Source organism: Empidonax traillii, unplaced genomic scaffold, assembly GCF_003031625.1.
Source record: "Empidonax traillii isolate 1590-97213 ecotype Southwest subspecies unplaced genomic scaffold, ASM303162v1 scaffold731:size316458, whole genome shotgun sequence".
NCBI lineage: Eukaryota > Metazoa > Chordata > Aves > Passeriformes > Tyrannidae > Empidonax > Empidonax traillii.
In genome coordinates, this window is record NW_020955924.1 from 17,170 (window position 1) to 35,880 (window position 18,711).

At 47.9% G+C, this 18,711-nt stretch overlaps 1 protein-coding gene across 1 annotated transcript in view; it reads left to right on the top strand.

The window, feature by feature from the left end:
- Nucleotides 1–2,162: 2,162 nt before the first annotated feature.
- GRK3 (G protein-coupled receptor kinase 3) overlaps nucleotides 2,163–18,711 on the top strand; it is a 61,475-nt gene continuing 44,926 nt past the window's right edge. The window contains exon 1 of the mRNA XM_027900461.1: nucleotides 2,163–2,384. Coding sequence (XP_027756262.1) covers nucleotides 2,272–2,384 — 113 coding nt within the window. The 5' untranslated portion in view covers nucleotides 2,163–2,271. The remainder of the gene's footprint in view (nucleotides 2,385–18,711) is intronic.

An 18,711-nucleotide genomic window follows, 5' to 3' on the forward strand; every position in this document is an offset into this window, starting at 1 on the left:
CAGGATCACATTTCAGAAAATGAAACCCAACTCTTTCTGTGGACATATCAGTGAATGATGGGCAGAGCGGCTGCAGGAACCAAAACCTGGGAGTCACCTTGGAAGAGCTGGCAAAAGGTGTGTCTGCTCAGATAACCAGGCTAAGGATGTGGTGAGGGTGGCAAATAGTTACTCATGGCTAAACAGAATATTCCTTAGAACAGCAGAGGCACACAGTTTTGGACCTGTCACTAGACAACGTCAGCCTTTCTCATCAACACTCAAATGTTTTAAAGCTCTAAAATGATCCCACAGATGAGGCACAGACTGTGGGTTTTGCCTCGGTGGATTACACTAGAGCACAGGCTATCATGTGTACTGATGTATTTGCATGTGTTCTGATGTACTTATTTAATGAGACAGTAATTCTGCAGGTGTTAATGAGGGAGTGCAGCTGTAGGAGCCTGGACAGCCACCGTGGGACCTCTCTGGAGTGGAGGGTTGAGCAGGGCTGCTCTGCCAGGCTCAGGGAGAGGCACCACGGAAAGGACTTAGAAGAGACCTGAAATCACCATGTCTTAGGGCAGTATTTCTCCCACCACATCCCTGCAAATGGAGAGCCCATGCAGAGGCACTGGAATAAACTTTGCAGGGGGAGGCCCCAGTCCGGCCTGAGCCTGAGGAGTCGCAGGAACCGTGCCACGGCCCACTGCTAGCCCAGAGGATTTCAAGAGATAAAACCACCCCATTCCATCTCATCTCGGCTCAGTGAAACCTTTAAACAGGTCTGGTGGGAGACCTCACCCTGAGCTCCCAGGAGGGACATGCCCCAGGTCCTTCCCCGCTTCCTTCCACTCGTTTGGACACCCTGAGCCTCAGCTCTGCTCTGTGGCCACTGGTGGAGGAGAAACCTTCCCCAGTGGATCTGTTCAGGTGAAAAGTGTTGGCCTAAATTTACATTTTTAACAAAAAGCAGGTTCTCAGACAGTTCATAATGAGCCACATGGTGAAATCCTCCCAGCTGTATACTCTACCTTGCTTTAATCAGATCATTAACTTTCATAAAGATGTAGGCAGGAGGAGTGGCGGCACTTGAAAAGAGCTCAAAACACGCTGAGTTTCAAACTTCAGACTTGTCATTGACTTAGCCTTTCATTGAGCCAATTATTTATGACATATTTGACGAAATCCAGAAAAGAAAGCAGTTGAAATCTGCATATCTGCTTGGCTGCAGATATGGAGCTACTACTACATTAAGGAGGAATACGAGCGGGGAGCTCTGCTGGGGCAGAGGACACCTGGGTGCCTTGTTTTGCATGATCATTTGCCTGCAAGTGGTTCAGCGAACAATAATGGGGTGTCACACAGATGAATTTATTTGTATCCTGTTTTAATAAACTATGAGGAAATTAATTCTGTAGATATGTGTTTGACCGGGTGCTGATGTTTTCAGGCAGCCATCACACTCCTCACCCCATGTGCTTGGTGTTGGCTCTGGTGTTCCCCTTCTGCAGAACCAAGGAGTGGTTTGGGTTGGAAAGGGGGCTTTAAGATCACTTAACCCGTCTGCGATAGACAGGGACACCTCCCACTAGACCAAGTTGCTCCAAGCCCCATCCAACCTGGCCTTGGACACTTTCTGGGATGGGGCAGCCACAGCTGCTCCGGGCAACCTGTGGCAGGGCCTCCCCACCCTCGCAGGGTGGAATCCCCCACCGTGTCCGAGATCGGGACCACGAACCCCGGGACCCTCGCGCTGCCCTCGGGGGGCTGGGACCGTCTCCTCTCGGTGCGGGGTCACCCCGGGCCGCGGCCGCCCCGTCCCCGGGATCCCGGCGGGCGCTGCCCCGCTCCGGCCCCCCCGCCCGCTCCATGCCCGGATTTCCCCGGCAGTGCCGGGCAGCCCCGGCCCGCCCATGGCCGCCGAGCGCGCCCCGAGCCGCCCGAGCGGGGCCGCGGGGGCCGCGCCGGCTGCGAGCGGCGGGGGCGGACTGGGAGCCGCCATGGGCCCGGCGGGGGCGGGCGGGCGCTGAGGGGGCGCGGCGGGGGTTCCCTCCTTCCCTTCCTCCCTCTCTCCCTCCCTCCCTCCGCCCGTCCGTCCGTCCGTCCCTCCTGCCGCCCGCCCGGGGCGCAGGGCGGGAGGCGGGAGCGGCCCCCGCGCTCCGCACACGCGCACCGGGAGCCGCTCGGCCGCACCGGCGGAGCCGCCGCCGCCGCCCGCCGCCAACCCCCGCCCCGGGGGCGGCTGCCCCGGCGGAGCCTCCATCTGCAGCCCGGCGGCGGAGCGGGAACATGGCGGACCTGGAGGCGGTGCTGGCCGATGTCAGCTACCTGATGGCGATGGAGAAGAGCAAGAGCACCCCGGCGGCCAGGGCCAGCAAGAAGATCACCCTGCCCGAGCCCAGGTACCGCCCGCCCCGCCGCGGCCCCGGCCCCGCGGCCGCCCCGACCCGGCCCCCCGGCCCCCTCCCCGGGGCCGCACATAACGGTCCGGCCGTGCCCGGGCACCGCGGCCTCCAAGGCACCGGGTCCGGCTGGGGCGGGCGCGGGGCCGGGCTGGAGGTGCTCCGTGTGTGTGCTCCGTGTATGTGCTGGATGTGTTGGGTGTTTTGGACGTGCTGGAGGTGTGTGTTTATTTGGCACAACTTCTGCGGGCGTCCCTCGGGCGGCTTAGCGGGGGATACCCCGCTCCCCCCGGGGATGAAGCCCCCGAGCTCGGGGCTTTGTGGATCCCGAACCCGGTGTTCCGTCCAGAGGGTGAGGAATTCTGGCGAAATCAACCGGTAGCACCAAACCGAGTCGCTCTGGCCGTGCTGCTCCGCAGAGCGATTTTTTTTTGGTGATGCTTCCTGAGGTTTGACAGGGGCTGCGGGAGGAGGACGGAGCCGAGGTCTCCCTTAGCAGGCAGCTCACGGAGCAAAGGTGCTGGGGCAAGTCTGGGCTTCCTCGCCCCGACCTTCCCCGATCTCACCGCGGGAGCAAACGGATGCCTTGGCACAGCTGAGGTTGTTTGCTTGGGGCTTGGTGTTAAAAGCATGTTTTTGTCTTAAAAAGCAGCTTTCCCCCCCGGTTACGCTTGTGTTATAAAATCACCTGAGCATCGCTTATTTATTGTTGAAGTTAAAACTGAGATTTCTCCCTCTTTCGTGGCTCTGGATGTGTATATATATATTAAAAATGAAGATTTAGTCAGCAAACGAAATACTGCAACAGGAAGAATCTAAACCAAATTTTACTGCAGAATGTGTAGGCAGTTTGGAAGCCTGCTGGTGGCCTAGCCGAGCTGTCTACCGTGAGCCAGGCATCACTGAAGCCCTCTTCCCACTTCTGCACTCATTCTCTTGCTTTTCTGCTGGAATGCTGGGTAGGACAGGGAGGCTTTGGATCAGGGGAAGGCGAAGGGTGTCTAGCCCACGTTTATCCCCCTTGGAGGGGCAGTGAGATGTGTCAGGTGAAGAAGTTTTGCTGTTGAGTTTAAGGTCTGGTTGAGGATGGTGTTACTGGACAGATGAAGGCGCCCATTTTATTTCCTGGTATGTGTTCACACTTTCAAAAATAATGCAACATCCGTAAAATTTCAGCTACCCTGTTAGCCTGAGGTGCAGCTTTGCTGGGGGTGCTGGTGGCTTCACATTTATCAGTGCTTTGGTGATGTCAGTTCTGCCGTCAGTGATGTGCAGCAGTGCTGCTCCCTGTTCCCAGCAGGGACGCGACCCCTCTGGGCAGGTGAAAGGTGGGATGTGGAGTGTGTGCAGGGGACAAATAGTCCTTGCAGTGCCATGAGAAATAAGGACACCATTGGCGGTTGGGGGAGGATGGAAGGCTGTTGCCCGGACTGAGATCCGTCGTGCCCAGCGCGGGGAAGCCTCGTAGCACCGCACGAGGCCCGAGGAACCTGCTGTGCTCTACTCTCCTGCTCCAGTTTTTGCCTTGTGTCAGTGGTTGTTTTCCTGAGCTTGGAGAGATGGTTCATCTGCATTTGGCTTGGCAAGGTGGGAAACGCGGCCAGGTGCCAGAGGAAATTTTGTGGAGCAGGAGGAGAGGTGAAGGTGAAATGCCTCGCTCCTAGAGCTGCCTGCGGGAGAACCTGTTTGCACGAGATAGTGAACAAGAGGGATGGTTTGCCATCCCCCTTGGGCTGTGGTGCTCTGCAGAAGGTGAGAAGCCATCTGTGAGTACGTGGTGCTGTGGGATGGGGACATTTCAGGCACTCAGCACCGGAGCGGGAGGAGACATAACAGAACAGAGACTTACCTCAGGCCGGGACCACAAACGGCTTTAGGATACTCGAAATGACTGAACTTCTGAGCTACTAACTGAAAACAGGGATTTCCTCATACAGTAGGAAATTGCGACCGTTATTCTGGTGTCAGATATCTTTGTGCTGGTTTCTGGCTGTTTTTTTTTATTCCCTCTCATTAGAGCAGACATGGTGTGTTGGGTATACTGAAATATTCTGTATCGCTGGCAAAGTGATTCATTTAAAATGACATAAATCGGCTGGTTAAAGGCAGGTTGATATAGTAACAGTAAAAAAATACAACACACAAGAGTCCTCTCTTACATGAGTTTGAAATCAAACAGTTTTTCCAGATACTCATTATTTCTGTGTGTTTGAGCAGCTCCTCGGAGGAGCACGAGTTTGGCTCTGTTACGCCTGGCTGCGCAGCCATCCTCGCCTTGGTCCTGGCTGTCACTGGGACAGGCAGCAGGAAGGTCACTGGGATATCACATCCACGCTTGAAAATAAATGTCCCTGCCTTATTGCAGCTCTCTGCTCGCAGGAATGTGTTGGTTTATCTCTGGCAGGCAACCACAGCCCAGGGACGGGTCCTGTGCCGCTGACGTTGTCTCCTCGGGAAATATTAAAGGTTTCGCCCCTGTTTCAGTCTTGTCTCCTTGCTGGAGCCTGTACACCTGTCGGCACCCTTTTATCTTTCCCAGATAAGGCTGAGGCTAAATGAAGCAAATGAGTTTACTGTAATGCAAATTTGAGGGGGCTTCCTGTTTACAAGGAAATAGCTGTAGTGCCGGCAGAATAAATTCCAAGGCTGCAGGCCAAGGCTTAGCAGCAAATAAACTACGAGGGTGAAGAGTTTATTGGCCGTGGGGCTGATTATTGCTGAGTTTACGTGAATTATCCTCAGACTGGTTTTGTCCCGAAATCGTTAAATATCAGTTTGGGAAGGAAGGACAGAAAACACTAATGGGCCCTGAGTGCTAAAGGAAGAGGCTTAGTGTGTTTTTGTTTTTTTTAAGCACCAAAACAAAACAACCCTTTTTCCATCCACTGTCATCTGCTTTTCCTTCCCTTCTGCGTTTCCTCCTTTCGTTCCTAAGAGCCTTGCCAAGAGCTGGGAGAGCTGTGGTATCTTTTCGTTGTACATTGTTTCCTAAAAGCCTGTTTTGGGGAGATTTGCATTGGTGAGCAGAAGGGATGTCAGAGGCAGAATATCCTGCAGAAATCAGGCCTGGAATGGAAGGAAGGCGTCCATGCGGAAATATGAGCAAATGTGAAACCTTAAATTTTTTCTACAGAATTGCTGTCAAAAATTGTAAGTTTTAGATGGAAAGGAGTAAATGAACGGCACTCTGAATTTTTCAGGCTATTTATCAGACTGCTGAAGTTTTTCACTTTTCCATGTAAATGTTGCATTTCCCTTATTTTGGTCAAAGGGAGTGGAAGAGCACTATAGAACAGTTCTTTTTATTTACCAGCAGCTTGTTCTAATTTGAGTAAAGGATTTGCATGATGTGAAGCTGAGAGAAATGGTCCAAGAAATCAGGTAACAAATGGGAGAGGGTTCAGGGCTCGCAGAAGCCTTGAGTACACGCTGCTGTCCTCATCAGGAAAGTTGACATTAAAGCTTTCTTACTATAAACATCACGTAAGCTTCGGGTGCTTTTGGTGTACAAATACCTTGGGCATGGTAACAAAACACAGCATCCATCTGTCCAGGCTTCTCTCCCCGCGGCTGTAGATGTTTCTCATCTCATATCTCTTTTTCTAACCTGCTTCCAGTAATTACCTCTGTTTCAAGTTAATTTTAATTCTGATTTTTCTCTTGATCTTTTTTCCTTGGTCTCCCAACTCCTGCCCCTCTGGGGAAAAAAAGGGCATGTTGCAGTCACTTCTTTCCTGGGAAACATGCTTTTAACACGACAATTTTCTCAGGTAGCGTCCCATCCTCACTTCATCTGCAGAGGTGAAGACTGGCTCCTGGTACCCAACTGCATCTTGCTGGGGCAGTTGATGTGCCCTTTGCTTTCTTACCCAGTATTCAAACTAACTTGTTTAAAACTCTGATTGAGGTTGTTGAACACACAGAGGTTGATTTTCCTTTCCAGTTTTATTCTGAGCTGTTTGTGATTTCTTTTCTTCCTCTTATGGTTCTGAATGTTGTTGAAATGCAAGTGACGTTTCCCGCTCGGGGTTAAGCATCATTGCTCCGTCCTCTTTTGCTTCTGGTTTTACAATTCTGATCTTTTGGCCTTCCTCTGCTCTTTCTCTGAATTTCGGTTCTTTCTCTGAAGTGTCCTTCAGTGAATTCTTGTACCTCTTGAAACTTATGTAAATCTCTGAGTTCCAGGCTTACACTCCCCTGTCTCTGCTGTCAGTCTGGGTGACTTTGGTGCTGTTTTCTCTGGTGTTGTTTAACACCTCTGTTGTGTTTATTCATTTACAGTGCTGTCTCTGGGAAAATTTTCCTGACAGTTGCTTGTGTAGTTTTCATCTTTGTTGCTATTATGCCCATGTCAGCCCTCTCCATCTTTCTAGGTACTTCTTTATGTCGCTGCAAGAAAACTGTTCAGTTCTGGGCTTCTGCAGGTGGCATTTAACTCCCTGAACGGCTCTAGCTCAGTGGCATGGCATTAAAAACTCCGTGTCTGCCTGGTGCTGTGGCCATCCGTCCTTCCTGCTGGGAGCAGGAGGCATGGGCTGCTCTGGTCTGAGCTGCTCATGTCCATCAGGTCTGCAAAACTCGTCCCCTGAGGCCCTCATTAAAACACTCTTTTGTCATGAAGCTGATGAAGTTTGGCTGTGATTAATCTGCCGTGCTGTGTGTGCTGGTGCAGTGTTTGTGTGTTTACAGGCGGTGTTTCCTGCCTGTCTCCCTCTGTCCCTCGGTGTTCCCTTGTCTCCACCCAAAGCGACCGTCTGTGCCATCGGGCCATGGGCAGCACAGTGGGGTCCAACAAGGTCTCATCGGTGATGTTTGTACCCAACCCCAGTCTTTATATACAGGTTGTTTGGGGAATGGAGTGGCTCCAGGAAGCCTTGTGAGATCCCACCTGGAATACTGCTTCTAGCTCTGGGGTCCCAGCATAGGAAGGATATGGACCTGTTGGAGTGAGCCTGTGATCAGGGGAACGGGGACACCTCTGCTGTGAGGAAAGGCTGAGGGAATTGGGATTGTGCAGCCTGGAGAAGCTTTGGGGTGACCTAATTGTGGTCTTTCAGTACCTGAAGGGCTATAAGAAACCAGGAGAAAGACTATTTCCGAGGGCCTGGAGTGCCGGATCAAGGGGTAATGGCTTCACAGTGCCAGAGGGCAGGGCTAGATGGGAGATTGGGAATAAATTCTTTCCTGTGAGGGTGGTGAGGCCCTGGCCCAGAGAAGCTGTGGCTGCTCCATTCCTGAAAGTGTCCAACATCAGGTTTGAGGGGGCTTGAAGCAACTTGGGATAGTGGAAGGTGTCCCTGCCCACGGCAGGGGTTGGAACGAGATGAGCTTTAAGGTCCCTTCCAACCCAAACCATTCTGTGATTCCCTGATTCTGTGATGTTATGCTCCTTCCTCCCTATCTGGTTGCAAATGGTAGAAATCTTCAAAAGAATTGTTATCCTGTTTTCAGAAAAAGAAAAGTAGGCCCAGATTCTGCAAAACTTTCCACGTTTGCTGGGCTTTGCACACAAATGGTGCTAATGAAGGCAGAATTAAACCAGAGATGATTCGGAAGATTAAGGATTTCCTGGTTAATTCAACCCAGTCTGTGTCACGGTGCCATTAGCTCGGTGAGGTGTTGGTATCTCATTGAGCCTCGTTCCATCTGCTTGTAGCAGTCAAGACTGAAAATTATTTTAGTAGAACTCAGAGCTTCACTGTCTAAAATTGCAAAACAGTTTAGGTTTCTGTTTGACATTTACAGTGTTTTTTTTTTTTTTTTAGTGTCAAGCACGATTGTTTCTTGATATTTTTACACAACTTCCAGGACTTACTAAAAATGGAATTGAAAAATTTGCAGCAAAAGACATTGAAACCAGCATTGCAGGACACTCAGACTGTGCCAAATGGTTCCATCGATGCGTAACTTGTGAAAATTACAGAAGGAAAAAGGATTCTAAATGCAATGGGTTTATAAATTAATCTATCATTTTGCAGCTTTACTACAGCTCACTGAGTTGAGCATTTAAGCAAAGAATAAAGGAAGTAAAGTGGAGTGAGAGTGAAAGATGGGTGGTTATGTGGTGTAGACCAGACGAGTATTAAGAGAAGAAGGGTAAGTGCTGCAGGTGAACCTAGAGTAGGTGTGTTGGGAGGCCAGCAGTGTGGATTTGTACTTCTCAAGGTCGGAGTACCCTGTTGAAAAAAGCTCTAGTGTTTCACCAGGAGTATACACACGTGCTCTGAGTGTCCCTGCACTTCCTAAAGTGTTGTTGTCAGGAGGCGCAAGTGCTGTTTGCGATGGTGAATGTCTTCTCATTGCAGTGAGGCTCCAGGGCATCTGCCGCTTTTCCAAGTGCTAGAAATACCTTTGAGAGTGCTTTCCAGACACTTGAGTGTGCCTTTTGTCCCCTGCCCCAGGTGATTGTGTTGTGATTCAGAGGGTACCAGACAGCTGGTGTGAGTGCACTCGCCCATCATCCTTGTGTCCTGTCCTGGACTATCCCTCTCTCTTTTTTTTAATTTCCTCAATGTATTACTATTGACGACTGTGGTCAAAAAATCCATTATTCATTTAGTTTAGTGCAATTCATAATAGTGTGTCTGTTTCGAAGGTTAGTTCACGTGTTCAGGAATGCTGAAGTGTGTAGAATCACAGAATCACTAAGATTGGAAAACTCCTCTAAGATCATCGAGTCCAACCTGTCAGTCAGACCAGAGCACTGAGTGCCACCTCCAGTCATTCCTTGAACACCTCTAGGGATGGGGACTCCACCACCTCCCTGGGCAGCCCCTTCCAGTGCCTGACCAGCCTTTCTGTGAAGAAATACTTCCTGATGTCCAAAATCTGAAGCTTACATCAGTAGACTGAAGCTTACCTTACTATTTAGCATTGCTTGGGTGACAAGGCACATGTGGGGGTTCATGTGGCAACTGCTTGAGGAGGGGGAAAGACTTGTTTTCTGAACTACCGTTATAATAAAGGCTGAACATTTGTGGTTTTATGGTGGACTAGTTCAGGGTAAGCACAGATGAGAGAGTTAGTGAAATTTTTGTTGGAAATCCAGCCTCCCAGCTTTGCTGTCAAGCGGGAGTTTCGGTTGTGAAGGTAGTAAGAAACGGCTTTCTCAAAATAATGAATTTGGTGTGCATACAGAATGCTGGGGCTGCTGACAACATGTACTTGCTTTTTATCTCAAGTTATCTTTGTACTACAGCACTTTCTTGAGAAGAATGCATGCTTAGGGATGGATATGGACTGTCAGTGTAGGAGGCTGTATGGGAGGGCTCCTGCTTGCTGTGGATGCTGCTTTCAGCTCCAGTTGGGTGTTCTCTCTCTTGGGAGTTCACCTGTTTTTAGTTGTACCTGCAGTGTCCCAAACCTTAATAACAGACAGAAGAGCATGGCAGGGCGAAGATCCTGTTGCAAAGCTTTAATAGACAAGGAATGACAGTCTGGAGGAAGGGCACTGATTGTTGTTACCTGTATTTTACAGATCAGGAGCCAGTTAGAAAATACCTGATGTACCGTTGTTCACGTGTAGGTCGTTTGGCAGGTGCAGAAGTTGAAGTTGTATTTTCTGAGATTTAGTGGAAGCCCTTGACTGTCTGAACTCCTGAGCATCCTGCGCTTGGAGCACCTCTGGGCACAGGAAGGAAAGATCTGGCCCTTGGAGAGATGCTCCAATTACTTCTGTGTGAATGCTGTGAGATTGCAGCTTATATTTTGAAACATAGAGCTTCCCTTGGGTGTCATTACCTTAATTAAGGAAAAAGGTAAATGAGGGTGATCTGGGAGGAGATCAGTGTGCTCTGTTCTGAGCTAAAAACAGAAGGATGTTTCTAGGTGTGTTTCTGGGGAAAGCTTCCAAAATGTGATGTTCCTTTACAGGTGTGATACACCTGTGTGATCCAGTGCAGGTGCTGCTGGGACCTGCCAGATGTGGCTTTTCCTTAAAATTAATAAACTTTATAGCTCTTACTCCTATTCAGGGCCTGGACCTTCCCATGTGAAATGGTTTAATTTCATTTCATTTCATTCCAGCCAACACTGGAACTATAACATCAGGACACAAGTGTGTGCAGCTCTTGGTTTCTGTTCTGGTGAAATCATGTGGAATGGCCTGGTTTAATCTGCTTATCAATAATAGCTTTATTTTTTTGGTAATTAATAAAATTACTAAAAAGCCTATCAGGAGCCGTCAGGTCCAGGTGCATAAACCAAATAACATAATTTAATTGAACTAAATTGATGTAAAGGCAGCAGTTTCTAGCTTAGAAAATACAGCTGTTTTCCAGAGAAGGAGCTTCAGCCCATGCTTATGTAAAAAAAAAAAAAAATCATTCCAGTTCTGAGTAAACACCTATATAAATATGCCTTTCATAAATAAATAACAATTTTTGAGAGCGTTTGAAGGAACTGCTCTCACATAGAACCCCCCTCCCCAGTCCCCTTGCAGTGTGCCAGGAATTTGTCCTGTCAGCATGTGTCATGTCCTATTGAGAAAGGAACCGGGGAAAGGGCGGATTTCTCGGGATCTGGTGGAGCTGCTCAGATCAAAGCCGTCATTAAACGCCGCAGAGATTCAGTCCAGCATGTGCAGCAGACGGGCACCAGCTGCACAACGACCTCCTGCAGCCCCGGGGGCTCCGGGGAGTGGAGCTGGGAACGGATGGGTGCGTGTCACCCACGGGGAGCTGCTACCTCTGCTCAAGGAGCACATGAGAAGAGAGCTCCCAGCAGCTTCTGCATCCTCCTGGAAAATTAAAAAGCTCTGGGGATCCCAATAAAATCCTCAGTGCTTCACCTTGGGGGAAGACACCCCTGTCCCGAGGGGCTGAGTGCAGAATGAGCCTCCGTGTGACGGCTCCATGGATGCGACTTGGCTGCTGTTGTTTGTTGTTTCTGCCTCAGTTTCAGCAGGAAAAATGAGCTCTGTGAAACAGGAGTCTGGGTTAAACTCAGCTTTAAATGGAAAAGAGTGATGGTGGGTCCAGTGAGTGGTAGTGAATGGAGTTAGATCCAGTTGGTACCCAGAGGAGATGGCTTCAAGTTGTGTCAGGGGATGTTTAAATTGGATACTGGGAAAATTCCTTCCCTTAAAAGGTTGTCCAGCCCTGGTGCAGGCTGCCCAGGGCAGTGATAGAGTCCCCATCCCCTGGGAGGACTTAAAAGCCGTATGTTTGTGGCACCTGGGGACACGGGTTAGTGGTGGCCCTTGCAGTGCTGGGGAACAGTTGTACTCGATGGTCTTAGAGGACTTTTTCCACCTAAACAATTCTGTAATTCAATTAAAAGAAGATAAAACGTGGGTGGATGTTTTGAGGTTTCAGGTGTCTGGTGAAAGAAGCCTGGCTGTGCCATAGGCAGGGCTGCTCAGGAGCAGTTTGGCTGCTGTTTGCTGGCTGTGCTCCAATGTTTTGGCTTTCTTGGCCCAAATTCCCAGCCTTCGGTGGGTTGTAGGGATGGCCCGGGCAGCGCCTTGTGAGTGACCTTCCTTTTTGAGCCTTTCCATAATTTGCTGTTGTTTTTCAGTCCCCAGGCTGGCTTCCCCATATCTTCCCCATCACCTTCTGTTCATTTCCAGTACATCAGTCCTCTGATTTATTTTTTTTTCAATTAAGGTTTCTGGTGGGTTTCTTTACCCCACGTTTTCCCAATTGTTCAGATTGTTCAGGAAGAATTTTTTCACAGAAAGGGTGGTCAGGCTTTGAAAAGGGCTGCCCAGGGAGGTGGTGGAGTCCCCATGCCTGGGGGTGTTCAGGGAACGACTGGAGGTGGTACTCAGTGCCTCTGATCTGGGTGACAAGTTGGGCATCAGTCACAGGGTAGACTGGGAGGTCTATTCCAACCTCAATGATTCTGTGATTCTGCTCTAATGATTACTGACTTTTCTCACCTCTCCCTTACCCTCTGGGACCTTAAAACAACTGCCAGGTTAAAGTGCACAATGGGAAGCAAAAAATCAATGAAGACAATTTTACACCTCCTTCTTGGTTGTGTTTTAGGAGGATCACTGCCATGGAGTTGGGATCTGGGGCTCTGGAGGGACGTTTGGCCTTTCACAGGGGCTGGTTTCCTCTGGGGGAGAAAAAATACAGGAGCATTCCTGTAGTTTTAACTTGTTGTTTGAAAGAGCTTTGAAAGATCTGATTTTTAGGCCAAATATTTCATCCCAGTTTTCCCTTTTGATCAATCTCGCATTGCTAAGCCTTTTAAATGCACTTGTACAAAGAGAAAAAAACAACCTACTTTTGGCTGTAATGGCTGTGGGCCATTCTGCCAGTGCTTTGAGTTGTGCTTGTTGACCCTGTCATGCTTTCAGTTCAAAGGCCTTTGGGGCAGGATCTTTGGTCCAATTTTAGCAACTTTATGATGGATTTGGATACTGCAAATAAACTTTTAAAGTCTCTGTAAAATTTCATCCTGAGCCTATAAATGAATAAATAAATCAGAGGTGATTGTCGGCGTTGGCCGTAGTTCTTGGTCTCTCAGTCAGCGTTTATACTTGCACGCTACTTTTAAAGAAACTTCTAAACATTTGAGATCGGAAGAGATTAAAAAAATTGGCACGTCTTCAGTAATTTTGTATTTGCTTAAAAAAAAAAAAGTAATTTATGATTGGTGAATGACTTAATTGCAGTCAGAGTGAGGAGATGTGATTTTGCTCTGATTTCTCTTTCTTGTAATTTCTCAGCAGCAGCAATCTGGTGGAAGGGCAAGTCCTTGACACTGCAATTTGGTGTAATTATTCCTGAAAAATTCATGTACTTAGAAGCTTTTATATTAGTTTCAGATTTCAGCACTGATAATGCCAGTGATCCTCAAGGAACATGAGGCTGGTGAGTGTTGTGAAGTCGTAGCTGTGCAGCTACTGGTTTTGGCTACCTCCTTGTAAACTTCGCCATTAATATAATTTGCATAAGTGAAGCTGCTTTGTCTCCTGACGCAGGGAGCAGAGGGGGGTGTGGGCAGGTGTTGCTGAGCTTTAATCCCTTCCATCACAAAGGGCTCTGGGGTGAAATATGTTGTTAATCGTCCACGTCAGTTCTAAGAGCATTAGTTCATTGCAATGAAATGAGTTGGCAGGGGGCTTGATGTGAACTTCAGGGGGTGTGGGAGCAGAAAATGGGGCAGAAATTGGGACAGAAACTGGCAGAGCCCTGTTCTGCCCTATGGAGAGGGTGGTAGGCACGTGGTGTGCCATGTTTATGGAGAGAAATCAAAGTTTGGGTTCACTCATTGCTGCTTTGTCAGCTGGTGAGAACGAGAGTAGAACGAGCATTTGCGCTAATTAATCACAGAATCACAGAATGATTTAGGTTGGAAAAGACCTCCAAGACTGAGTGTGATTCTGTGATTTTACAAGCAATAGATAAATATATCAGGTTAAATGGTCTGATGGTCCTTTCTGACTTTCTGAGCTGGTAATTTGCCTGATGAACTGCTGGAACCAAAGTGACAGTGTGTAAAATAGCTTTTACAGCATCTGAGAACCAAGTCGTTTGGAGAAGTATTGACTTCTGCTGAACTTTGAGCTGGGTGCAATCTGAGAGGAAGCAGAATGAAATGGGTTCAACGTTTTGTGAATGCTCACTATTTATTACCTCTGACACAGGAATAACTAAAGGTGACTGTGTGATGTGGAGAAGGGATACTGGGAGTGCAGAGGGATACTGGCACTGCGAAAGCTTGGCAGACAAAACAGTGGAGTTGCTGAATATCTGACATTTTCTTGAAATAATTATTAGCGTGAGTAGTTTTTGGACGTACCAGGAGCCATCAGGAGCTTAGTGTGCTGTTGGATGCAGCAGCCACACGTGGCAGAGGGATGGTACCTGCTCTGACGACAAAGCAGAGAAAAAATAAATCCAGCTTTATTTTACAGACAGGGGATCTGAGCAGATAAAGTTTATGACCTGCCCGTGACAATACAGGAAATGTTGACAGAGTTAATTTCTGAACTGTGCTCTCCTCAGTCTCTGTAAAGCTGCTGTTTCATTCTTGTTTTGTATTTCTGTTCTCCTGTTCCTGTTTCGGCCTATAGGTGAATGTATTAGTGGCTGTAACTGCTCATTCTTAATGCAACTCTCGTTCTTTAGTGTTGGCAACAAGGCCAGACATTCCTTTCTCAAGCTGTGGTGTATATACGTGCACCTGTACAACAGATAACATCCCACAAATCTGAACTCTTATTGATTTGTAAGAAAAAATCATGGGCTTTGATGATGAATAATTAAAAACTCCTTTAAGACCCAGTAGTAAGAAGACCAGCAGTAAGTAGCTTCTTGACTTAGTTCCAACAGTAGGAGTATGTATATGGATACATCCTGTCACCTCATTCTTTGCCCTTTTCCCCTTCCAAGGTGTGAGGTGCTTTCAGAAGAACTCCCGTAACAAACCTTCAGGGACAGGATCCATGTAAAATGAATAGCAGAACTTGTATAGAATCATGGATTGGTTTTGGTTGGAAGGGACCTTAAAGCTCATCTCGTTCCACCTGCTGCCAGGGTCAGAGACACCTTCCACTTTAACAGGTTGCTCCAAGAGCTGTTTAACCTGGCTTTGAACACTTCCAGGGATGGGGCAGCCGCAGCTTCTCTGGGCAATCTGTGCCAGACCTCACCACTCACACAGGGAAGAAATTTTTCCTGATACCTGATTTAAATGTTCTCTCAGTTTGAGGCCATTCCCTTTGTCCTGTCACTATGTACTCTTGGAAAAAGTCCCTCCCTATCTGTCTTGGAGATACCGAAAAAAGTGCTAATTTTTTTCCTCTCCTCTGCAACTCCTGTTTTCTCCATATTCCCAAATCCACTGTGGTCATGCTCCTGCTGCCCGTGTGGACTGTGGCTGCCTGATGGGCCATTCCTTAGGCTCCAGTGGCCATCCTGTAGGCTCTTCTGTGGCAGACACACTGGTACTCCCAGTAGAAGTTTAATTTCTCCTGAGTGCCATGCTTATCCTTGGAGTCACAGACTATTCCTGATCTGTTACAGGCCAACAGCAAGACTGATTGTTGTTGGCACTGGCTCTGGTTGCAGCCAAGGACAAGTCCTGGCTCTGGGTGAGCTCCTTTCCAAGGGACCTTCTGGTTTGCTGCTGCTGCTGTAGCTCATCTGAGAGGGAGGATTGCGGATGCTCTTGCTGTGCACATGTCCTTTTCTGTGCTGGAAAGAACATAATGTGTTTTCTTCTTAGTTTTTCAGACGTGTCTTGGAGTAGACATTTTCCGCTTGTACCGACCTTGGCACTGCAACTGCTGCCTGTGCCCTGCCAGGCTGTCGTAGGCAGCAAGAGCTGTTTAATTCCAGAATGGATTTTAACCTTGAAGGTTGCTTTTCAGCGGCTTTCTTTGATCAAGTCTGAAAGACCAGGATACTGGCTGGAGTATCTAGAGCGTCAAGATGGAGCTTGAAGCTCCTTTTAACAGACTTTTCAGCTCATGCTTGACATAAATCCCTTTTCTGGCGAGGCGGAGGAGCTGCCCAGGTTGGAATGACCTGTGCTGTTTGCAGAGTTTATGGTTTGATGATGATGCAGATAGTCATCCTCCTGCCTGTTCTGGGCAGGCAGCGCTCTCTGACCCTCTCTGCAAGCCCTAGGGTGTTTGTTCAGATCATTCTCTGAGGGCAGCTTCACCCAGGGGCTGTAAGAGATGCAGGAGCACCCAGCTGCCCACACCCCTGGCACCAGTGCTACCTGGGAACTGTTGGCATTGCTAAGGGTCAATATATGTGTCTCATTTGCAAAAATACTCATTTTCCAAAACCACTTTACTGTGTCACTGCTACATGAGTTCTCTCTGACCAACCATGGGGTGGGCTCTGCTGGGTGTCTGGCCCTGGGGCTTTGCTGTGCTCCCAGGTACCTGCTTAATGTGGGCCCAGTTAAACCTGCAAATCATGGTGACAGAATCATTGATGTTGGAAAAGACCTTCAAGATCACAGAGTCCAACCTGTGACTGATCCCCACCTTGTCACCCAGACCAGAGCACTGAGTGCCACCTCCAGCTGTTCTTGAACACCTCCAGGGATGGGGACTCCACTATCTCCCTGGGCAGCCCCTTCCAATGCCTGACCTCCCTTTCCATGAAGAAAAAGGTACCCATAAAGAGGTACCCAGAGTCCAAGTTGCATTTCTCACAACATTTTAATCCTGATTTTTGATTTGTCCTAAATATACTTGTCCTAGTATTTCAGTTGACTTGGGGCCTGTGGACCACAAATGGAGCGTGTCTAAATTTTTTGCTGTTTGGTATTTTTTCAAGAGGTTTTTGCTGCAGTCCAGTCAGATATACTTTTGTTTCCGAAGTCTCCCTGGATTTCGTTTTTAGCCAACTTTTGTTTCTGACCATTTTGAGTGCTGCTATTAAGGTAGATCATGCTGTGAACTGAGATGAACTCGTGCAAAAGCGGCCACTTCTCGCATTAGCGCATGGTTTGCGCTGACGGCATCTCTGGCCAGGGAAGGCTTTTCAGAAATGGCTGCTTTTCTGTGAAATGTGGCTTTTAGTCCCAGATTGTTTACGTGTAGGGCAACTAATGAGTCAATAGACAAAAGCAGAGAGGGAACCTTCCTTCCTGTTTGTATAATGTGCTAAGCTCCATTTTAAAATATTCCATCCTTGTGAAGGATACACGGACTCTGCTTTGTTTCTTTGAACTCTATAGGATTTCTACCTTTTAACTTCCATGTGAGAATTAGGAGGTGATTGTTCTGGATAGTCGTAATCCACTCCATGTAATTTATTCCTATTTACTCATATGGATAAGGAGAAATGATTTTAAAGGGGTGGGAGTGTTGCTGAGGAGCTGGAATGCAGTGTGGACTCCTGTGATCATTTTACAGATTTGTTCAGATTCTGTAGCTGCAAAAAAACGTTTTGTTCCTTTGACACGTTATCCATCAGACCAGAAGTACGAGATGTCGGGAGAGGAGGAGAGGCGCTGGAGAGATTTGCTCGTTACACAATCAGTGTTTTCATGGGCACTTCAGTCACACGTTAAATTTTCATTGTCTTCTCCCATTGTCTAGATTAAGATCTGTTGATGTAATTTCTTGCAGTGCACTTGTTGGAGCAGAGGAAAGCTTTCTTCATGTCATTATTATGAAAAAGGCTTATTTTGTTACTAATGGTCTGGTGGTCAGTGGGAACAGGACAGTGCTGGTTGTGATGGCAGCGCTGATGGCTCGGGGCAGCCAGGAGGCTGAGGAGGGGGAACTTGGGGGCTTTGGTGACTCAGAACAAGCTTGTTTATCTACAAGAGGGTCCTTCTGTAAGCAGGACAAGGGGGAAGGTTTGGTTGGAAAAAGACTTAGATTAGATATTAGGAAGAAATTCCTGCCTGTGAGGGTGGTGAGGCCCTGGCACGGTTTGCCCAGAGAACTGGGGCTGCCCCATCCCTGGAAGTGTTCAAGGCCAGGTTGGACAGGGCTTGGAGCAATCTGTTCTAGTGGAAGGTGTCCTTGCCCCTGGCAGCGGGTGGAATGAGATGAGCTTTAAGGTCCCTTCCAACCCGAATCAGCCTGGGATTCTGTGATCTCTATTTACTGCTCCCTCTTCGTTTGAAATCAGTATTTTGTTTAGGTTGTTAAAATACACAGAGAGCAGACCCAGTTCTTAAAGAACAAATAAACAGCAAGTTCGTCACTGAATAATTTATCATCTCAAACCTGATTAACAGTGTTCAGCCCTCCCAGTTCTTGTCTAACTTGATGTGGTGGTTGGCCTCCAGAGTTCTCGCTTTGGATCACAGTGTTCATAGATCCGTGTTCCATGTGGGCCTTGGAGATATACAGTAAAACTATTAATAGGATAGTTTCCTGGATTGGGGTTTAGGGCCTTCCAGCAAAGTTCTTGGCTTTTATTATAGATTTTTTTCTGTTCAAGTAATTCCTTGTGCCTCAGGCCCTCGTTTCAGGAGGAGTGTGGATACTTTCCTCCCTCAATGGACGAGGTATTTGTTAATAATTATTATTTGTTAATAATTGTGAGGCTCAGGTAATGGAGTCTTTGTGAGCACAAGAGAGGGGATGGTCTCTGAGGTCAGCAGGGCTCTGCTGCTCACCATGACTGCACAATTACTTGTTAATGAAGAGGCCTTAGAGAAAAAAATGGATGAGAAATAACCGCAGAAATCCAGTTGTTCTTCTGAAAATGTTAAAATTTATCTGCAAGAACCGACCTATTCATTTTTATCCCACATGAAATAGTTCGGAGTCTGTGTTTTACAAGGATTAGGTGCTCAGTCTTGCTACTACAGAAATAGGAGTGATATTTAATGGTTTAGAGCATCAGTATTTTGTACAAGCTTATTTTTAAAATAATACATAGCATGTATG